The 18,910-nt window shown below is 51.8% G+C and overlaps 2 protein-coding genes across 5 annotated transcripts in view; one reads left to right on the top strand and one right to left on the bottom strand.

The window, feature by feature from the left end:
- Positions 1-17,976, top strand: part of PSMC3 (proteasome 26S subunit, ATPase 3) — a 52,492-nt gene extending 34,516 nt beyond the window's left edge. The window contains exons 2-13 of one of the 3 annotated variants that reach the window (XM_050759184.1): positions 10,441-10,501; positions 10,758-10,841; positions 11,464-11,589; positions 11,994-12,098; positions 12,214-12,276; positions 12,522-12,659; positions 13,429-13,572; positions 13,680-13,828; positions 16,259-16,355; positions 16,580-16,725; positions 17,554-17,635; positions 17,806-17,976. In XM_050759184.1, the coding sequence (XP_050615141.1) occupies positions 10,475-10,501; positions 10,758-10,841; positions 11,464-11,589; positions 11,994-12,098; positions 12,214-12,276; positions 12,522-12,659; positions 13,429-13,572; positions 13,680-13,828; positions 16,259-16,355; positions 16,580-16,725; positions 17,554-17,635; positions 17,806-17,916 (1,272 nt within the window). In that variant the 5' untranslated portion in view covers positions 10,441-10,474 and the 3' untranslated portion in view covers positions 17,917-17,976. Of the gene's footprint in view, positions 1-10,306; positions 10,589-10,757; positions 10,842-11,463; positions 11,590-11,993; positions 12,099-12,213; positions 12,277-12,521; positions 12,660-13,428; positions 13,573-13,679; positions 13,829-16,258; positions 16,356-16,579; positions 16,726-17,553; positions 17,636-17,805 lie in introns of those variants that run through there. The other 2 variants (XM_050759183.1, XM_050759186.1) reach the window with 2 other exon arrangements.
- The window catches only part of PTPMT1 (protein tyrosine phosphatase mitochondrial 1), a 212,582-nt gene that overhangs the window by 144,484 nt on the left and 49,188 nt on the right, over positions 1-18,910 (bottom strand). The gene's annotated exons all lie outside the window — the stretch shown is intronic.

Genomic DNA, 18,910 nt, shown 5'->3' on the forward strand with positions numbered 1-18,910 from the left:
TCAGGCTGCCATAACAAGGCACCTTAGGATGAGTAGCTTAAACAACTAAAACTTATAGCTCTGGAGACTGGAAATCCAAGATCGAGGTGCCAGAAAATTCAAGAAGCCTCTCTTCCTGACTTGCCCTTCTCTCTGTGTTCTTACATGACTTTCCCCCTGTGCTCCATGGTGACAGCAAGACCCAGCTCTCTCTCTCTCTCTTTTTATTTTATGTATTTATTTATTTCTGAGACAGAGTCTCACTCTGTTTCCCAGGCTGGAGTGCAGTGGCGTGATCTTGGCTCACTGCCTCAGCCTCCTGAGTAGCCAGGATTACAGGTATGTGCCACCAGTCCCGGCTAATTTTTGTATTTTTAGTAGAGACAGGGTTTCACCATGTTGGTCAGGCTGGTCATGAAGTCCTGGACTCAAGTGATCCGTCTGCCTCAGCCTCCCAAACTGCTGGGATTACAGGCACGTGTCACCACACCCAGCTAATTTTTGTATTTTTAGTAGAGACAGGATTTGGCCATGCTGGCCAGGCTGGTCTCGAACACCTGACCTCAGGTGATCTGTCTCCCCACCCTGTCTCTTTCCCTCCCTCCCTGTGTCTTCCTCTTCCTATAAAGGCACTGATTGGCTGGATGTGGTGGCTCATGCCTGTAACTCCAGTACTTTGGGAGGTGGAGGCAGGCAAATCACTTGAGGTCAGGAGTTTGAGACCAGCCTGGGCAACACGGTGAAACCCCGTCTCTACTAAAAATACAAAACTTAGCCGGGTGTGATGGTGCACATCTGTAATCCCAACTAGTCAGGAGGCTGAGGTGGGAGGATCACTTGAGCCCAGGAGGCAGAGACTGCAATGAGCTGAAATGGCGCCACTGCACTCCAGCCTGGGCCATGGAGTGAGACCCTGTCAAAAAAAAAAAAAAAAAAAGCTAGGCCTCATTGAGAAGGTGGCATGTGAGTGAAACCTTGAAGGAGGTGAGAGACTGAACTAAGCAGATTTCCTGGAAAGAGCGTTCTCTTAGAGAACAGAATCCAAGACAGGAGCTTGCCTGATGTGCTCAGGAGCAGCAGGGAGACCTGTAAGTGAGCAGGAGGGAAGGAGGAGAAGTGGAGGCCGGAAGGAGAGTGTGGTGTGAACACACGAAGGCGTTGAGAAGGACTCTGGCTCCTGCTCTGGCGAGTCGGGCACCTGCTGAGGATTTTGAGCAGAGGAGTGACATGATCTGACTTGGCTTTACAAGAATTCCTCTGGTTGCTATGTGGAGAACAGATGTGATACAAGACAGCTGGCCTGAATGTTTCAAAAATGCCAAGGCCATGAAAGACCAAAATGATTGGGAGACTGTTCTAGAATAAAGGAGATTAAAGAGATGTGGCAACTAAATGGATCATGTGACCCTTGATACTGTATTTTTAAAAGTTTTAAAATATTTTATTTTATTTTTGAGATGGAGTCTCGCTCTGTCAGCCAGGCTGGAGTACAGTGGCGTGATCTTAGCTCACTGCAAACTCCACCTCCCAGGTTCAAGCAATTCTTCTGCCTCAGCCTCCCCAGTAGCTGGGATTACAGGCGCCCACCACCATGCCCAGCTAACTTTGTGTATTTTTAGTAGAGATGAGGTGTCACCATGTTGGCCAGGCTGGTCTCGAACTACTGACATCAGGTGATCCACCCGCCTTGGCCTCCTAAAGTGCTGGGATTACAGGCGTGAGCCACCACACCTGGCCAATGATACTGGATTTTTTTTTTTTTTTTTTTGAGTCAGAGTCTTGCTCTGTCGCCCAGGCTGGAGTGCAGTGGCATGATCTGGGCTCACTGCAAGCTCCGCCTCCCAGGTTCACGCCATTCTCCTGCCTCAGCCTCCCGAGTAGCTGGGACTACAGGCGCCCGCCACCACGCCCGGCTAATTTTTTGTATTTTTAGTAGAGACGGGGTTTCAACGTGTTAGCCAGGATGGTCTTGATCTCCTGACCTCGTGATCCACCCACCTCGGCCTCCCAAAGTGCTGGGATTACAGGCGTGAGCCACTGTGCCTGGCCTGGATTTTTTTTTTTTTCCAAAGGCTATAAGGGATGTTTAGGGAATAATTTAAGACATTTTTATATGGACTATATATTGGATATTATTGCATCAATATTAAATTCCCTGGGTGTGACTATATATATATGTATACATACACACACACATATATATTTATTTATTTATTTATTTATTTATTTTTTGAGAGAGAGTCTCCCTCTGTCATCCAGGCTGGAGTTCAGTGGTGCGATCTCAGCTCGCTGCTACCTCTACTTCCAGGGCTCAAGTGATTCTCCTGCCTCAGCCTCCTGAGTAGCTGGGATTACAGGCATGTGCCACCATGCCCGGCTAATTTTTGTATTTTTAGTAGAGACAGGGTTTCTCTATATTGGCCAGACTGGTCTCAAATATCAACCTCAAGTGATCTGCCTGCCTTGGCCTCCCAAAATGCTGGGACTACAGTCGTGAGCCACCGCCCCTGGCCGACTGTGTGTTATACTACCAATGTATCGTAGCTATGTATGAGAATATCTTTGTTTTTAGGAGACACAGGCTGAAATATTTAGAGGTGAAGTGTCATGAAGTCTGGAAGTTATTTTGATTTTTTTTTTTTTTAAACAGAGTCTTGCCGTGTTACCCAGCCTGGAGTGCAGTGGCCCGATCTCAGCTCACTGCATCCTCTGCCTCCCAGGTTCAAGCAATTATCTTGCCTCAGCCTCCCAGGTAACTGAGACTACAGGTGCACGCCACTGATTTTTGTATTTTTAGTAGAGACGAGGTTTCATCATGTTGGCCAGGCTGGTCTTGAATTCCTGACTTCAAGTAATCTGTTCACCTCGGCCTCCCAAAGTGCTGAGATTACAGGCGTGAGCCGCTGTGCCCGGACAGAAATGACATTCTTTGTCATCCATGCCAGAGTGTGGTGGCACGATCATAGCTCACTGCCGCCTTGACCTCCTGGGCTCAGGTGTTCCTCCTGCCCGTACCTCCTGAGTAGCTGGGACTACAGGTGTGTGCCACCACACCTGGCTAATTTTTTAAAATTATTTTTAGAGATGAACTCTCCCTACATTGCCCAGGCTGTTCTCAAGCTCCTGGGCTCAAGAGATTCTCCTGCCTTGGCCTCCCAGACTGCTGGGATTACAGCCATGAGCTACCTCGCCCAGCCTGTAGCTTACTTTGAAATGGTTTGGGAACAAATATGTGTGTGTACACACACAGAGGGAGAGAGAGCAAAGTCAAATGTGGCAAAATGTTATCAACTGGCAAATCTAGACAAAAGGCACAAGGTGTTCATTGTCTATTCTTTAAACTTTGTTGTATGTTCAACATTTTTCAAAATAAAGGGTTTTTCAAAACAATAGATTTTAGGAAGCATTGTCCAGAGAAACAGAACCAGTAGGATCGCTTTGCTTGTACTTTTGTGTGTGTGTGTGTTTTTATTTGTTTGTTTTGAGATGGAGTCTTGGTCTAGTCGCCCAGGCTGGAGTGCAACAGCACGATCTCGGCTCACTGCAACCTCCGCCTCCCACGTTCAAGCAATTCTCCTGCCTCAGCCACCTGAGTATCTGGGAATACAGGTGCCCGCCACCAATGCCCGGCTAATTTTTTAATATTTTTAGTAGAGACGGAGTTACTCCATGTTGGTCAGCCTGGTCTCAAACTGGTCTCTGACCTCAGGCGATCCACCCGCCTCGACCTCCCAAAGTGTTGGGATTACAGGCGTGAGCCACCGCACCTGGCTGCTTGTACTTTTAATGGCAAAAACTGCAATCACTTCTGCACCAACCTGCTATATAAAGAGATGTAGTATAAGGACTTGGCTCATGTGATTATGGAGTCTGGCAAGTCCCTAGATCTGCAGGGTGAGTTCTAGAGACTGAGGAGACTTGATGGTTTTGTTCTAGCCTGATTCAGAAGATCTGAGAACCAGGAGAGCCAATGGGATAGTTCTCCTCTGAAGGCTGTCAGGCTCAAGCCCCGTGAAGAATAATGTTTCAGTTCAACTCCAAAGGCAGAAAAGACCTTTGTGCCTGTCGGAAGGGAATCTGGCAGGAAGAACTCCCTCTGAGTCAGCCTTTCTGTTCAACTCACGCCTGCAACTGACAGGATGAGGCCCGCCCACATTAGAGAGGGCAACCTGCTTTCCTCAGTCTCCTTATTTAAATGTCAATCTTGTCTAAAAACAGCCTGACAAAAAGACCCAGAATAATGTTGAACCAAACACCTGGGCACCCTATGGCCCAGTCAAAATTAACCATCACAGGATGGTTAGGGTAGAATCCAGGAGACCAGTGGAAAGGCCCCGCAATAATCTAGGGGTAGTCAGGTGTGGTGGCTCATGCCTGTAATCCCAGCACTTTGGGAGGCTGAGGCGGGCAGATTGCTTGGGGTCAGGAGTTCAAGACCAGCCTGGCCAACATGGTGAAACCCCATCTTTACCAAAAATACAAAAATTAGCCAGGCATGGTGGCATGCGCCTGTAATCCCAGCTACTCGGGAGACTGAGGCAAGCGAATCGCTTGAACCTGGCAGGCAGAGGTTGCAGTGAGCCAAGATAGTACCACTGCACTCCGGCCTGGGCAACAGAGTGAGACCATCTCAAAAGCAACAGCAACGACAAATAATAGTAATAATAAGCTAGGTCTGAGATGATGGTGACTTGAACCAGGGTGATAGGCATTGGAGGGAGTGAGAAATGGTCCTACTCAAGGGGATTAGGAGGAGGTATATCTTTTGTTTTGGAAATTTTCAAATAGATACAAAAGGAGAAAAACCAATGAATTTCCATCTCAGCCTTAACTATGCATTTCAGCACATGGACAATCTTGTTTACCCCCAAAAGCCCCGCTAAGCTCCACACCCTCCACTTGATTGTTTTGATTCAGATCTTGCTATTTCTGAATTCTGTATATATGTTTAAGGTAGACTCAATGGGATTTCCAGGTGGATTGGATTTGCTGTTGAGGTAGGAGGTGGGACTTGACTCTAGAGGCAGGGCTCAGACATTGGACCAAATTGAAGACTAGCTAAAACAGGGATGGGGCAGAGACACCTCTCCAGAAGACACGCCCACCAGTGTGCCCTGTCAGTTTGCCATTGCCATGGCAACGGCAACACCTGAAAGTCACCACCCCTTTCCATGGCAACAATTAAATGACCTGGAAGTTACCACCCTTTTTCTAGAAATGTCTGCATTATATGTCCCTTAATTTGCATACAGTTAAAAGTAAGTGTAAATATGAGTGCAACCCTGCCTCTGAGCTGCTACTGTAGGTACGCTGCCTATGGGGTGGCCCCTCTGCTGCTGCTGTACCCTACCTCTTCAGTAAAAGTTGCTGCCTAACCCCACTAGCTCACCTTGAATTCCTTCCTTGGTGAAGCCAAGAACCCTCCTGGGCTAAGCCCCAATTTTGGGGCTTGCTTGCCCTGCATCCCTGAGGGGAGAGAGAAGTCAAGAGTGACTCTAGGTGCAGTTGCTCACGCCTGTAATCTCAGGACTTTGGGAGGCAGAGGTTGATGGATCGCTTGAGCCCAGGATTTTGCGACCAGCCTGGGCAACATGGTGAAACTCCATCTCTACTAAAAACACAAAAACGGCCAGGCGTGGTGGCTCACACCTGTAATCCCAGCACTTTGTGAGGCCAAGGTGGGTGGATCACCTGAGGTTAGGAGTTCAAAACCAGCCTGACCAACACCGAGAAACCCCATCTCTACTAAAAATACAAAATTAGCCGGGCATGGTAGCACATGCCTGTAATCCCAGCTACTTGGGAGGCTGAGGCAGGAGAATTCCTTGAACCTGGGAGGCAGAGGTTGCAGTGAGCCAAGATCACACCACTGCCTTCCAGCCTGGGCAACAAGAGTGAAACTCTGTCTCAAAAACAAAACAAAACAAAACAAACCCACAAAAATTAGCTGGGCGTGGTGGCGTGCATCTGTAGTCCCAGTTACTTGGGAGGCTGAGGTGGGAGAGTCACCTGAGTCTGGGAAGTGGCGACTGCAGTGAGCTGTGATCACACCACTGCACTCCAGCCTGGGTGACAGACTGAGACTCTGTCTCAAAACAAACAAACAGAAACAAAGAATGACTCCAGGGTTTTGGCCTGGTGGCTCTCCCCAGCTTGATGCCAAGACAGAAACATATGTTCTAGGCCTGGCCTAGACCTCTTCTCTCTAGAGGCCCAGATGGACCAGAGGCCCCTAATTCAGCCAACCTTTTTCTCCCTGAGGGCATGCTCTGCCCCAGATTCCCAGCTCCTTGCTGGGACTGACCTCGTGGTACTTCCTTAATCTTTTTGAGCAGAGTGAACCATCATAAACTCTTCTCCTTTTTCTCCCCTCTCCCCAAGACATTCCCACTCCTGGGCTCCCAAGATAATCAATCCCTGTCATTCTAGCCGGGATCAAAGACGGAGATTTTCAGGGCCGGGTGCAGTGGCTCACGCCTGTAATCCCAGCACTTTGGGAGGCCGAGACGGGCTGATCACCTGAAGTCAGGAGTTCGAGACCAGCCTGACCAATATGGTGAAACACCATCTCTACTAAAAATACAAAAATTAGCCAGGTATGGTGGCGGATGCCTATAGTCCCAGCTACTTGGGAGGCTGAGACAGGAGAATCACTTGAACCCAAGAGGCAGAGGTTGCAATGAGCTGAGACTATGCCACTGCACTCCAGCCTGGGTGACAGAGCAAGACTCTGTCTCCAAAAAAAAAAAGAATGAGACGTTCAACATTCCACCGGGTTGTGGTCCGGCACTGGCTCTGGGGATTAGGAAAAAGATTGCAGTATAGAACTGAGCTCAATTCTGAATACAGCAAACACAGCTGGGAATTTATAATGAAAGCAAAGTGAAGGGGTCAGTGGATTGAAAATTACTAAGAGGAAGTATCAAGAGTAGGGGGATTCTTGCTAAAACGGGATTCTTGTTAAAAAGCAGGCCAAGGACAGACGGGCGTGGTGGCTCACGCCTGTAATCCCAGCACTTTGGGAGGCGGAGGTGAGAGGATCATGAGGTCAGGAGATTGAGACCATCCTGGCCAACATGGTGAAACCCCGTCTCTACTAAAAATACAAAAATTAGCTGGGCGTGGTGGTGGGTGTCTGTAATCTCAGCTACTTGGGAGGCTGAGGCAGGAGAATCGCTTGAATCCAGGAGGCGGGGGTTGCAGTGATCCAAGATTGCACCACTGCACTCCAGCCTGGGTGACAGAGCCAGACTCCATCTCAAAAAAAAAAAAAAAAAAAAAAGCAGGCCAGGAACTTATACTTCAAAGTTGAAGAATAAATGAGGACCAGGATCACATATCAAGAGGGATGAGGTATCGGGGTGGGGGGATTCCGTTAAACTGACTAGCAGGATTTTTGTGAAAACGGGGTTAGACAGGCTGATGACAGGGATGAATGATAGCCCACAAGGCCTAGTCAAAAAAAGAGGGCTCAGAGGAGCCTACCTGAAAGTTGGTTAAGGGGAGAATGTCTGCATCTGTGGGGAAAAGAAAGAGAGATCAGCCTGTTACTGTGTGTATATAGAAAGAAGCAGACATGAGAGACTCCATTTTGTTCTGTATTCGAGATGCTGTTAATCTGTGACCCTACTCCCAACCTTGTCCTTGCAAGAGACATGTGCTGTGGTGACTCAAGGTTTAATGGATTTCGGGCTGTGCAGGGTATGCTTTGTTAAACAAATGCCTGAAGGCAGCTTGCTGGTTAAAAGTCATCACCATTCTCTTAATCTCAAGTACCCAGGGACACGTACACTGCCAAAGGTCGCAGGGAGCTCTGCCTAGGAAAGCTAGGTATTGTCCAAGGTTTCTCCCCATGTGGTAGTCTGAAATATGGCCTCGTGGGAAGGGAAAGACCCGATCATCCCCCAGCCTGACACCCGTGAAGGGTCTGTGCTGAGGAGGACTAGTGTAAGAGGAAAGAAGCCTCTTGGCAGTGGAGATAGAGAAAAGCATCTGTCTCCTGCCCGTCCCTGGGCAATGGAACATCTCGGTGTAAAACCCGATTATATGTTCTGTTTACTGAGAAAGGAGAAAACCGCCTTAGGGCGAAAGGTGGGACTTGCTAGCGCAATGCTGCTCTTTATGCACTAAAAAGGTTTATGAAGATGTTTGCATATGCATATCAAGGCACAGCACTTTTCCTTAAACTTATTCATGTCACAGAGATCTTTATTCATATGTCTTACTGCTGACCTTCTCCCTACGATGATCCTATTATCCTGTCACTTCCCTTTTTCTAAGATAGTAAAGATAATGATCAATAAATACTGAGGGAACTCAGAGACCGGTGCCGGCGTGGGTCCTCTGTATGCTGAGCGTCAGTCCCCTGGGCCCACTTTTTCTTTCTCTATACTTTGTCTCTGTGTCTTATTTCTTTTCTCAAGTCTCTCCTTCCACCTAACGAGAAAGTCCCACAGGCGTGGAGGGGCAGGCCACCCCTTCAACATCCCTCCTAGGCCCAGGCTGGAAGCTTTCTAAACATATTCCTATTTGTCAGGACCTCCAAAAGCAGGCCCCAGAATGGGACCCAACTGACCCAGGCGTGATGGGGCAGCACAGATCGGACAGTCTCTTTCCCCTCTGGGTTTCTTGGCTTCTGTCGGGCAACTCAAAGTGAGAATTTGGGGTCAGCCGTCCTAGTGCTCACAGTGACTCACTGAATGACCTCCAGCAAGTCACTTAACCTCTCTGAGCCTCCCTATGCTTATTTAAAGTTGAGAATGGTAATTCAATCTGTCCACAAGGCAAGCTTGTTGAGAGAGTGGAATAAAACACTGTTACTTGAGGAGACGCTTTGTCAGCCTAAGTGAGCAGCTGTACATGTTGTTATTTAAAGAAAAAATCTGCTTTCAACCGTGTTCCAAAAAAAACTACTGCAAAGCCTAGGTGTAGTGGCTCATGCCTGTAATCCCAACACTTTGGGAAGCTGAGGCAGGAAGATCACTTACGCCCAGGAGTTTGAGAAACCCTGTCTCTACTGAACATGGTGAAACCCTGTCTCTACTGAAAATACAAAAATTAGCCGGGCATGGTGGTGGGCTCCTGTAATCCTAGCTACTTGGGAGGCTGAGGCAGGAGAATCCATTGAACCTGGGAGGTGGAGGTTGCGGTAAGCAGAGATGGCGCCACTGCGCTCCAGCCTGGGCAACAGAGCAAGACTCCATCTCAAAAGACAAAAAACAAACAAAGACAACGACTGCACAGATTTTCATCAAAGTTAAGAGGGTGTTCCTTTTAAAAGGGCTCTGGGGCTCACCTCAAAGGATAAAGAGAGATCATTAAAAATAGTCGAGACAAGGGTACAACGAATGAGTCTCCCATGATCCGGAGACCCGCTCTGCTCACTGAGATTACTAACCATGGGCAGAGAAAACAATTGCAGACACGAGTCATAAGTTGTTTTTTTTTTTTTTTTTTTTTTTTTGAGTCAGTGTCTGGCTCTATTGCCCAGGCTGGAGTGCAGTGGCGCGATCTCCGCTCACTGCAAGCTCCGCCTCCCAGGCTCATGCCATTCTCCTGCCTCAGCCCCGAGTACTGGGACTACGGGCGCCCGCCACCACGCCCGACTAATTTTTTGTAGTTTTAGTAGAGACGGGGTTTCACAGTGTTAGCCAGGATGGTCTCGATCTCCTGACCTCATGATCCGCCCGCCTACGCCCTCCCAAAGTGCTGGGATTACAGGCGTGAGCCACCGCGCCTGGCCCTAGTCATAATGTTTTTAATCGTAGAGGCTGATGGTCAATTGAGTTCTTCCCACGTGGACAATTCCGTGAAGCCTGCTCTGACGTTAGGAGCAGCAGCGATTTCTCTTTAAAGCTGGTTAATGATTCCCTGCCGTAAATCCGGGTGGCCAGCTTGTACTTAAATAATTGTAAAAATGCGGTCTGAGGTGGCTTGCCTTTTTGGCCCTTTGCACACGGCTGGCATATGTCGTTTATGAATTGGGAGGCAGTGTCACTGTGTAAATCCCCTTATTCCTAGCGGGGTCATGGTCTGAGTTTGAATGCGTCCCTCCGCAAGCATCTGTCACTGGGCAGATTAAAAACTACATTTCCCAAAGGCCCTCGCGGATCCCAGCCTTCTCCGTCTCTTTCCGGTTTTACACCTAGGCCCCGCCCCCAACGCGCGTGTCGGCCAATAGCGGCCCCACCTCTCGCGCCCGGCAAAAATAGCACGCGGGAGGGAACGTTTCACGGGCCGCGGGGGCGGGGCCTGTGGCCAGGGGTTGGTCTTTGGAATCGGAGAGGCAGATTCGCTGCTCGGCAGCACGGCCGGAGCTGGTCCGGTCAGGAGTCGGGATTTGCGGGGAGAGGTTCTCCACTAGCCAAGAGAAGGCCTTAAGAAAGACGGTATTAATCTCCCGTTGCGGCTCCCGCCTGGTCCCATCTTCGGCCCGCTCCTCCAGGAAATGAATCTGCTGCCGAATCTCGAGAGTCCAGTGACTCGGCAGGAGAAGATGGCGACCGTGTGGGATGAGGCCGAGGTGGGCACCGGGCGACCTGGCGGTCCGGGAACAGGGCCCGCAGGGAGATGCCATTGACAGGAGGGAAGGAGGTGGCTGGGGGTCAAGGTCTGGCCCGGTCCCGGGGACGGGGTCGTTTGGGATGTGGGCAGGGGTCCTGACTCCTTCATCTTGGCTTTATGGGCGTGGAAACTGAGGCTGTGAGTGGGTTCGGAGAACGAGGGATGCTTGTCCTGAGTAAAAGTAAATATATAAATAAACAAATAATTTTTTACAGCAAGATGGAATTGGGGAGGAGGTGCTCAAGATGTCCACGGAGGAGATCATCCAGCGCACACGGCTGCTGGACAGTGAGATCAAGGTGGGTGCACAGCTCCTGTGCGGGCGATGGAGTCCCCACAGGACAGGCCCCAGCGATCCGAGTCGCCTCTCCTACTTCCTTCTCCGGCACCCTGGGGGAGGCATGGGGCTCAGGCTTCCCCTTGGGACCAGGAAAAGAGGAAAGAAAACTAAGCCTTAAAAGGGACAGGAAGACAGTCAGGGGGTGGTGGGAGACCTGGGCTGAGATGAGAAGTTATCAGATTGCCTTTCCCAGTGATAACTGGGAATAATCCTCTCAAGCATCCTACTTTTAGTAAAATCCCTGTTTTACAGATGAGTAAACTGAGGCTCAGAGACGTTTGTACTGCGATAAAGCACCCAGTTCTTACTAAGAGGCAGAACCTAAAACCTATATTTGCCTGTCTCGGAGGCCTGCTTTTATTCCAATACTACCACTATTTCACAAGGAGGTTTCCACACTGGCCTCCTGTTTCGACTTATATGGGATGTGGACACAGTCAGACTCTGCCTTCAGAGAGCCTCAGAACTGGATGAATGGATGTGGGAGGGTCCCCTGGGCACCCTGGACCTCACCAGTTACAGGGCTCTAGCATAAGCTGTGCCAGGGCTTATATTTGCTCCTCCTCCCCTTCTCATCTCAGATCATGAAGAGTGAAGTGTTGAGAGTCACCCATGAACTCCAAGCCATGAAGGACAAGATCAAAGAGAACAGTGAGAAAATCAAAGTGAACAAGACCCTGCCGTACCTTGTCTCCAACGTCATCGAGGTGTGTGTGTATGTGGAGGGGAAGAGAGGGAGTCAGCGGGGACTGGGGACAGCCTGGGGTGGGGCCGCTAGGGAAAGAGTGGGTAGAGGTTTTGAGGCCAAACTGCATGTCAGAGCTACACCTCCTGGGGCACTTTCATGGGGAGACGGGGGCCTGCAAAGGCCTTGGAAGTCTCACATGTCTCCTTTTCTGTTATGTCTCCTCTGGGGTAGATGAGCCCTGTGCAGAGGAGGAGCACCTACACAGAGATCAATCCCTGGGCTTAGCAGGGGCACCCACCTTTGCTGGGCTCAGGGCTATTGGAGGAGGGAGGTAGGGATGGCCAGCCCTGCAGAGATTAGGAACTGACTTAGGAAGCACTGGGCCTTGGGGAGTTCAAGGGGCTGAGTTTTTTTCCTTCCCAGCTCCTAGATGTTGATCCTAATGACCAAGAGGAGGATGGTGCCAATATTGACCTGGACTCCCAGAGGAAGGGCAAGTGTGCTGTGATCAAAACCTCTACACGACAGGTGAGCATGGCTCAGCAATAAGAGACTGGAGGAGGGTAAGGAGCAGATGTGGGACAGGACTAGGGAGCCTTCCCTGAGGACACTAACTGAGACTGCCCCTGTAACTTGTCCACAGACGTACTTCCTTCCTGTGATTGGGTTGGTGGATGCTGAAAAGCTAAAGCCAGGAGACCTGGTGGTGAGTGGGGCCTGAGCCCAGGCAGTGCTTTTCTGGTGACTAGCTGAGCCCCTGCGCCCGCCCCAGGTCACTATTGGCTCTGAATCTCGGCAGAACAACTCAGAGAGTCTGGGATCCTGTCTACTTGCTGTTTGATTCTTGTATTGCCCAGTCCTGTGTCTTCCCCTCTGCAGACACCTGTTACCAGCCAATTGGGTAGCCCCTTGAGCTGGGCCAAATCTGAAGGCCCTGTGCTGTGTCCTTAGGGTGTGAACAAAGACTCCTATCTGATCCTGGAGACGCTGCCCACAGAGTACGACTCGCGGGTGAAGGCCATGGAAGTGGACGAGAGGCCCACGGAGCAATACAGTGACATTGGGGGCTTGGACAAGCAGATCCAAGAGGTAAGGGAGGCACGGCAGCTGCCAGCAGCCTCAACAGCGTTTCAGTTTCCCCACGCCATTGATGCAGCTCATCTCCCTAATGTGTCTTTTATCCCTATAGCAACCTAGGGAGGAAGGGAGGGCTGCCATGTGACGGGTGAGGAGACTGAAGCCCAGAGAGTTTAAATGCCTTCCCCAGGGTCACAGAAAGACCAGAGCCAGGACTGGAACTCAGGCTCCTGGTTTCTGGCCCAGCATCTTTTTTTCTTTTTTTTTTTTGAGACGGAGTTTTGATTTTACTGCCCATGCTGGAGTGCAATGGCGCGATTTTGGCTCACTGCAACCTCCACCTCCCAGGTTCAAGTGATTCTCCTGCCTCAGCCTGCCGAGTAGCTGGGATTACAGGCATGTGCCACCAAGCCTGGCTAATTTTAGCAGAGTCTCTATTTTTAGTAGAGACAGGGTTTCTCCATGTTGGTCAGGCTGGTCTTGAACTCCCAACCTCAGGCGATTGACCTTCCTTGGCCTCCCAAAGTGCTGGGATTACAGGCGTGAGCCACTGCTCCTGGCCCCTGGCCCAGTGTCTTTCTGCCATATACTCTTGTTCCTGGAGAGTCCATAGCCAGCCTTGGTGGGGATGAGCGTTCTGTGTCCTCTTGATACGGGGAAAGGAGTGGGCACGTCCCCGAGTTAGAGTGGGAGGGATTCAGATTGGGGTTGGAGCCACAAAGGGTTGGGCTGTAGGAGCCCTCAGGGCTTCATCTCCTCACCCAGGACTTCCTCCTGGCAGCTGGTGGAGGCCATTGTCTTGCCAATGAATCACAAGGAGAAGTTTGAGAACTTGGGGATCCAACCTCCTAAAGGGGTGCTGATGTATGGGCCTCCAGGGACAGGGAAGACCCTCCTGGCCCGGGCCTGTGCCGCACAGACTAAGGTGAGTACTTTGGGAGGGATGCGGGGGAAGTGGGCAGGAGCAGAAACTCTACCAGATGGGCTCCAAGTGTCTGCCTTTGACCTGACCCTACCACCTTTTCCTTCCAGGCCACCTTCCTAAAGCTGGCTGGCCCCCAGCTGGTGCAGATGTTCATTGGAGACGGTGCCAAGCTAGTCCGGGACGCCTTTGCCCTGGCCAAGGAGAAAGCGCCCTCGATCATCTTCATTGATGAGTTGGATGCCATCGGCACCAAGCGGTAAGGGAGGGCCAAGGATCCCCAGCAATCTCTGTGGCGGTGGAGGGAAGGGGTGGACTCTCAGTTGTGCTAAATTGTGGTTCTTTCCCACCCTGTATCCCCTTCTGCCCCTGGATGGTGACTCCTCAGCTCTTGAGGTTCAGATTCCTAACTCTTGATCAATAGCCTCCCTGTTTCCCCAACCATTCATTCCCATAGCTGCCAGCATGTTCCTTTCAAAACAGGAATCTGGGCCGGGCGTGGTGGCTCACGCCTGTAATCCCACTACTTTGGGAGGCCGAGGTGGGAGGATCACTTGAGCCCAGGAGTTTGAGCAACATAGGGAGACTCTGGGCAACATAGGGAGACTCTGTCTTTTTTTTTTTTTTTTTTTTTTTTTTGAGACGGAGTCTGGCTCTGTCACCCAGGCTGGAGTGCAGTGGCGCGATCTCGGCTCACTGCAAGCTCCGCCTCCCGGGTTCACGCCATTCTCCTGCCTCAGCCTCCCGAGTAGCTGGGACTACAGGCGCCCACAACCGCGCCCGGCTAATTTTTTGTATTTTTAGTAGAGACAGGGTTTCACCGTGGTCTCGATCTCCTGACCTTGTGATCTGCCCGCCTCGGCCTCCCAAAGTGCTGGGATTACAGGCGTGAGCCACCGCGCCCGGCGGAGACTCTGTCTTTATAAAAAAATAAAAATATTAGTCAGGCGTGGTGGTGCACACCTATAGTCCCAGCTACTCAGGAGCTGAGGTGGGAGGATTGCTTGAGCCTGGGAGGTTATGGCTGTAGTGAGCTGTGATGGCACCACTGCACTCCAACCTGGGTGACAAAGTGAAACCCTATCTTAAAAAAAAAAAAATGCCTGTAATCCCAGCACTTTGGAAGCTGAGGCAGGCGGATCACTTGAGGCCAGGAGTTCAAGATCAGCCTGACCAACATGGTGAAACCTCGTCTCTACTAAAAACACAAAAAAATTAGGCAGGGGTGCTGGCGGCTCCTGTAGTCCCAGCTGCCCAGGAGGCTGAGGCATGAGAATCGCTTGAACCTGGGAGGCAGAGGTTGCAGTGAAGCCAAGATCGTGCCGCTGCACTCCAGCCTAGTGACAGAGCAAGACTCTGTCTCAAAAAAAAAGAAAACAAAAAATGCCAAAGCAGGAATCTGGCCCCCTTGCTCACATGAACCCACAGTGGTCCCTGACACAAGCCAATTCTGTTAAAAACCCTTCCTGGCTGGACGCCGTGGCTCACACCTATAATCCCTGCACTTTGGGAGGCTGAGGCGGGCGGATCACTTGAGGTCTGGAATTCGAGACCAGCCTGGCCAACATGGTGAAACCCGTCTCTACTAAAAATAGAAAAATTTAGCCTGGTGTGGTGGTACATGCCTGTAATCCCAGCTACTCGGAAGGCTGAGGCAGGACAATCACTTGAACCCGGGAGGCAGAGGTTGCAGTGAGCTAGGATTGTGCCACTGCACTCCAGCCTGGGTGACAGAGCGAGACTCCATCTCAAAAAAAAAAAAAAAAAAAAAAAAAAAAACACCCTTCCTGGGCCTTCCTGTTGCTCCCTGGGATAAACACTGGACTTGCGAGGCTCAACGTGTGCTGCCCTTTTGCGCCTCCAACCTCATCTCATGCCTGTCTCCCGCCTCCCCTGCTCTGGACTCCTGCCACAGTGTTTCCTGTGTTTCAGGCCCGCTGTGGCTCTTACCCTGTTCTCCACTGGTTGGCTGCCCAGTTGGTGTGCTTTCAGTCTTCAGATCCGAGCCTAGGGACACTTCCTCGGGGATGCCTGCCTGGACTCTCCTGTACAGCGCTGTCCAAGGCTGGGCCAGATCCCTGTGTTTCTAAGAGTTAACTCAGTTTGCAAGCGCACATTCATCACACTAACAGCGCAAGCAGTGGCTGGTTTTGCTTTTTTGTTGTTGTTGTTGAGATGGAGTCTTGCTCTGTTGCCCAGGCTGGAGTGCAGTGGCATGATCTCAGCACACTGCAACCTCCGCCTCCCAGGCTCAAGCAATTCTCCTGCCTCAGCCTCCTGAGTAGCTGAGATTACAGGTGCCTGCCACCACGCCCAGCTAATTTTTGTATTTTTAGTAGAAACAGGGTTTCACCATGTTGGCCAGGATGGTCTCGAACTCCTGACCCCAGGCGATCTGCCCACTTTGACCTCCCAAAGTGCTGGGATTACAGGTGTGAGCCACTGCACCCAGCCTTGCTCACTGTTTTATCCTCAGTCCACCACATGATTCCAGGAGCCTCTTCAGTCTCTGAATGTGGTCAACAATTAATGACACCTTTTATGTGTCAGTCCCCGGGCTGGGGGCCCCAAGTAGAGTGAGCCATTTCCCTGCCCTAGACAGGTTAAGTTAGGCTTCCAACGGGTAGAGGAGGGGAGGGCTCTGCCTAAGCTGTGCCCTCACCAGCATCTTGGGCTTCCTGTGCCCTAGCTTTGACAGTGAGAAGGCTGGGGACCGGGAGGTGCAGAGGACAATGCTGGAGCTTCTGAACCAGCTGGATGGCTTCCAGCCCAACACCCAAGTTAAGGTAAGTATTAGCACTCCCAGGCGAAGAAGATGAGGCTCAGAGGTCAGGAGCTGTCAGGCCCCCAGCTAGTGAGTGGTGGAGCTGGAATGAGAATTGGGATCTGTCTTTAACATCCCATGTGTCTCACCTGCACTCTGGGGGCTGCCTCTCTGCCTTTTTTGACCGTGTCTGCCCATCTGGGAGCACCTTGCTCCTTTGTTCAAGTTGTGGCTTCTCTTCCTCAGGTAATTGCAGCCACAAACAGGGTGGACATTCTGGACCCCGCCCTGCTCCGCTCGGGGCGCCTGGACCGCAAGATCGAGTTCCCAATGCCCAATGAGGAGGCCCGAGCCAGAATCATGCAGATCCACTCCCGAAAGATGAACGTCAGGTGAGCAGGGGCACAGGCAGGGCACGGAGACCTGGACAGGCGCAGGGGGAGGATGCCTCTGCCGCGCTTCTCTGTACTGAGCTTCCCCAGCCTCCACGACCGCCACCTGCCCCGCCCCAGGCACACACACCACCGTTCCACACCCCACCCTCCGTTTCTCTCCAGTTGCCTGATGTAGCATCTTGCCAGGGCCCAGGTCATAATTCTGGGTGCTCTGCTCCTTAGACTTCACTCCTCATCTGAAGGCACAGAGGCTGGAGGCACTCATTTGCCCTGCCTCACACCTCAGCCCATGAGCACAGGCCAGGCATGGCCGGGGCCAGATGGACTTGAGTTCAGATATGTATGACTCTCAGCAGGTGGCATGCCCTCTCAGCCTCACTTCTTATTTGGGACTTGGGGATGATAGCACCGATTTCACAGGGTTGTGGCAAGGATTAGATGTGACAGTGTCAAGCACAGTGCTGGGCACAGGATGAGGACAGCAGGGCCTGCTGAACTGGGGGAGTGAGACCATCTTTTGTCCCCACATCCCCCTGCTCCCCTGCCTTATGCCAAGTCAGTCCCTGGAGTCTCAAATGCAGATTTCTAGAAGGTCAGAGCTCAAAAGACCCTAGAAATAACCTGGTATAACCTGCATTAACTTCCTCCCTTTGTCCCCTACATCTTGTACTGAGAAGAAAACAAGGTACATTGATTGGGTAAGGAACTCGCCTCTGATCTCAGGGCGACTTGACTTTGTTGCTTGACAGGGCCAGGGGAGGACATTTGGCCCATCTGCCCACTCTGCATGAGCCACTGAGCCTGTGGTATCTGTTCTCTCCCCAGTCCTGACGTGAACTATGAGGAGCTGGCCCGCTGCACAGATGACTTCAACGGGGCCCAGTGCAAGGCTGTGTGTGTGGAGGCGGTGAGTGGTCAGGCGGGGTGGGTGCGTCGCTTTGTGCCTTCTTGCCCCCTCCCTGGACAGGATGGGGGCATTTGACTGTTGGAGACAGCTGGGAGAAGAGGCCTGAGCCTCAGGGAGCCAGGGAAGGCATTCAGGCATTCAGACCTAGACTCTGCTTGTCCCGGCTGTAGGGCATGATCGCACTGCGCAGGGGTGCCACGGAGCTCACCCACGAGGACTACATGGAAGGCATCCTGGAGGTGCAGGCCAAGAAGAAAGCCAACCTGCAGTACTACGCCTAGGGCGCGCCGGCCAGCCCCGGCCTCACGGCTGAAGTGCGCAATAAAAGATGGTTTAGGGTCCCTGCCGCTGCTTGTCTGCCTTCCCTGGGCTCTGGCTGGAGGAGTAGGGGCATGTGCAGGCGGCTCCTTCCTCAGGTGCTGCAGCCTGGAAACCCTGAGACAGCCGTGGGCCCCACACCACTGGTCAGGGTGAGGCTTTCTGGTGCCGTGCGTGGTGCTGCAGCTGCTGCCTGGGCCTTCATGCCCCTTCAGAGCCCTCTCCCTGAGCACCGCTCTGCTCTGAGCTTTCAGAGGCTCATGGGCCTGCAGTTCCTGCATAGAGGACCTAGATAGAAGCCACCCTTTCCCTTTTGGCATTTTGGTGTCTGGCACCAGTCCTTGCCTCCTGGTAAAGCCAGACTTGGGTTTAGGCTTTCAGCCTCCTTCCTCCTTTCCTGGCCCTGTTTCTCCAGACGCCCCCTTAGCTCTTTCTGTCCCTGTCTTTTGGCCAGAAACTGAGCCTGAACAGGATCCACTGGAAGCCCCTCTAGGACTGATCTGTCACGCTGTGCTCCCCTCCCCCAGTTCGGCCGTCTCTTCACTCTAGCCGGCCCCTTGCCTTCCCTGGGTGGCCCTGCTTGGCTTCCCACTGACTCCTCAGCCCCCGCCTCAGGAGGCCAGCAGCACAGCCCCTGACGTGCTTCTGGTTCTGTCCCCTGCCCTGGACTCAGTCAACCCCAGTCCTGCATTCCTGTTCCTTCTTCTAACCAGACGGCATTTGCTCCTGACCATGACACCCAAGTTCCCCCACAGGGACCACACCCACCGTGCTTTGGCTTCCTCATCTCCAAAATGGGGCCCCCGGCCTCTCCCAGTGGGCCGTGATGCTCGCACACACTGTCTGCCATCCAGCAGGGCTTGGCACCCTGGCTGGCAGCCCTGAGCACCTACGTAGGTGAGGGGGGCAGCTGGCCAGGACGGCTGTGGTTCATTCCTTGGATCTGAGGCCAGGAGT

Source organism: Macaca thibetana, chromosome 14 (genome assembly GCF_024542745.1).
Source record: "Macaca thibetana thibetana isolate TM-01 chromosome 14, ASM2454274v1, whole genome shotgun sequence".
Taxonomy (NCBI): Eukaryota; Metazoa; Chordata; class Mammalia; order Primates; family Cercopithecidae; genus Macaca; species Macaca thibetana.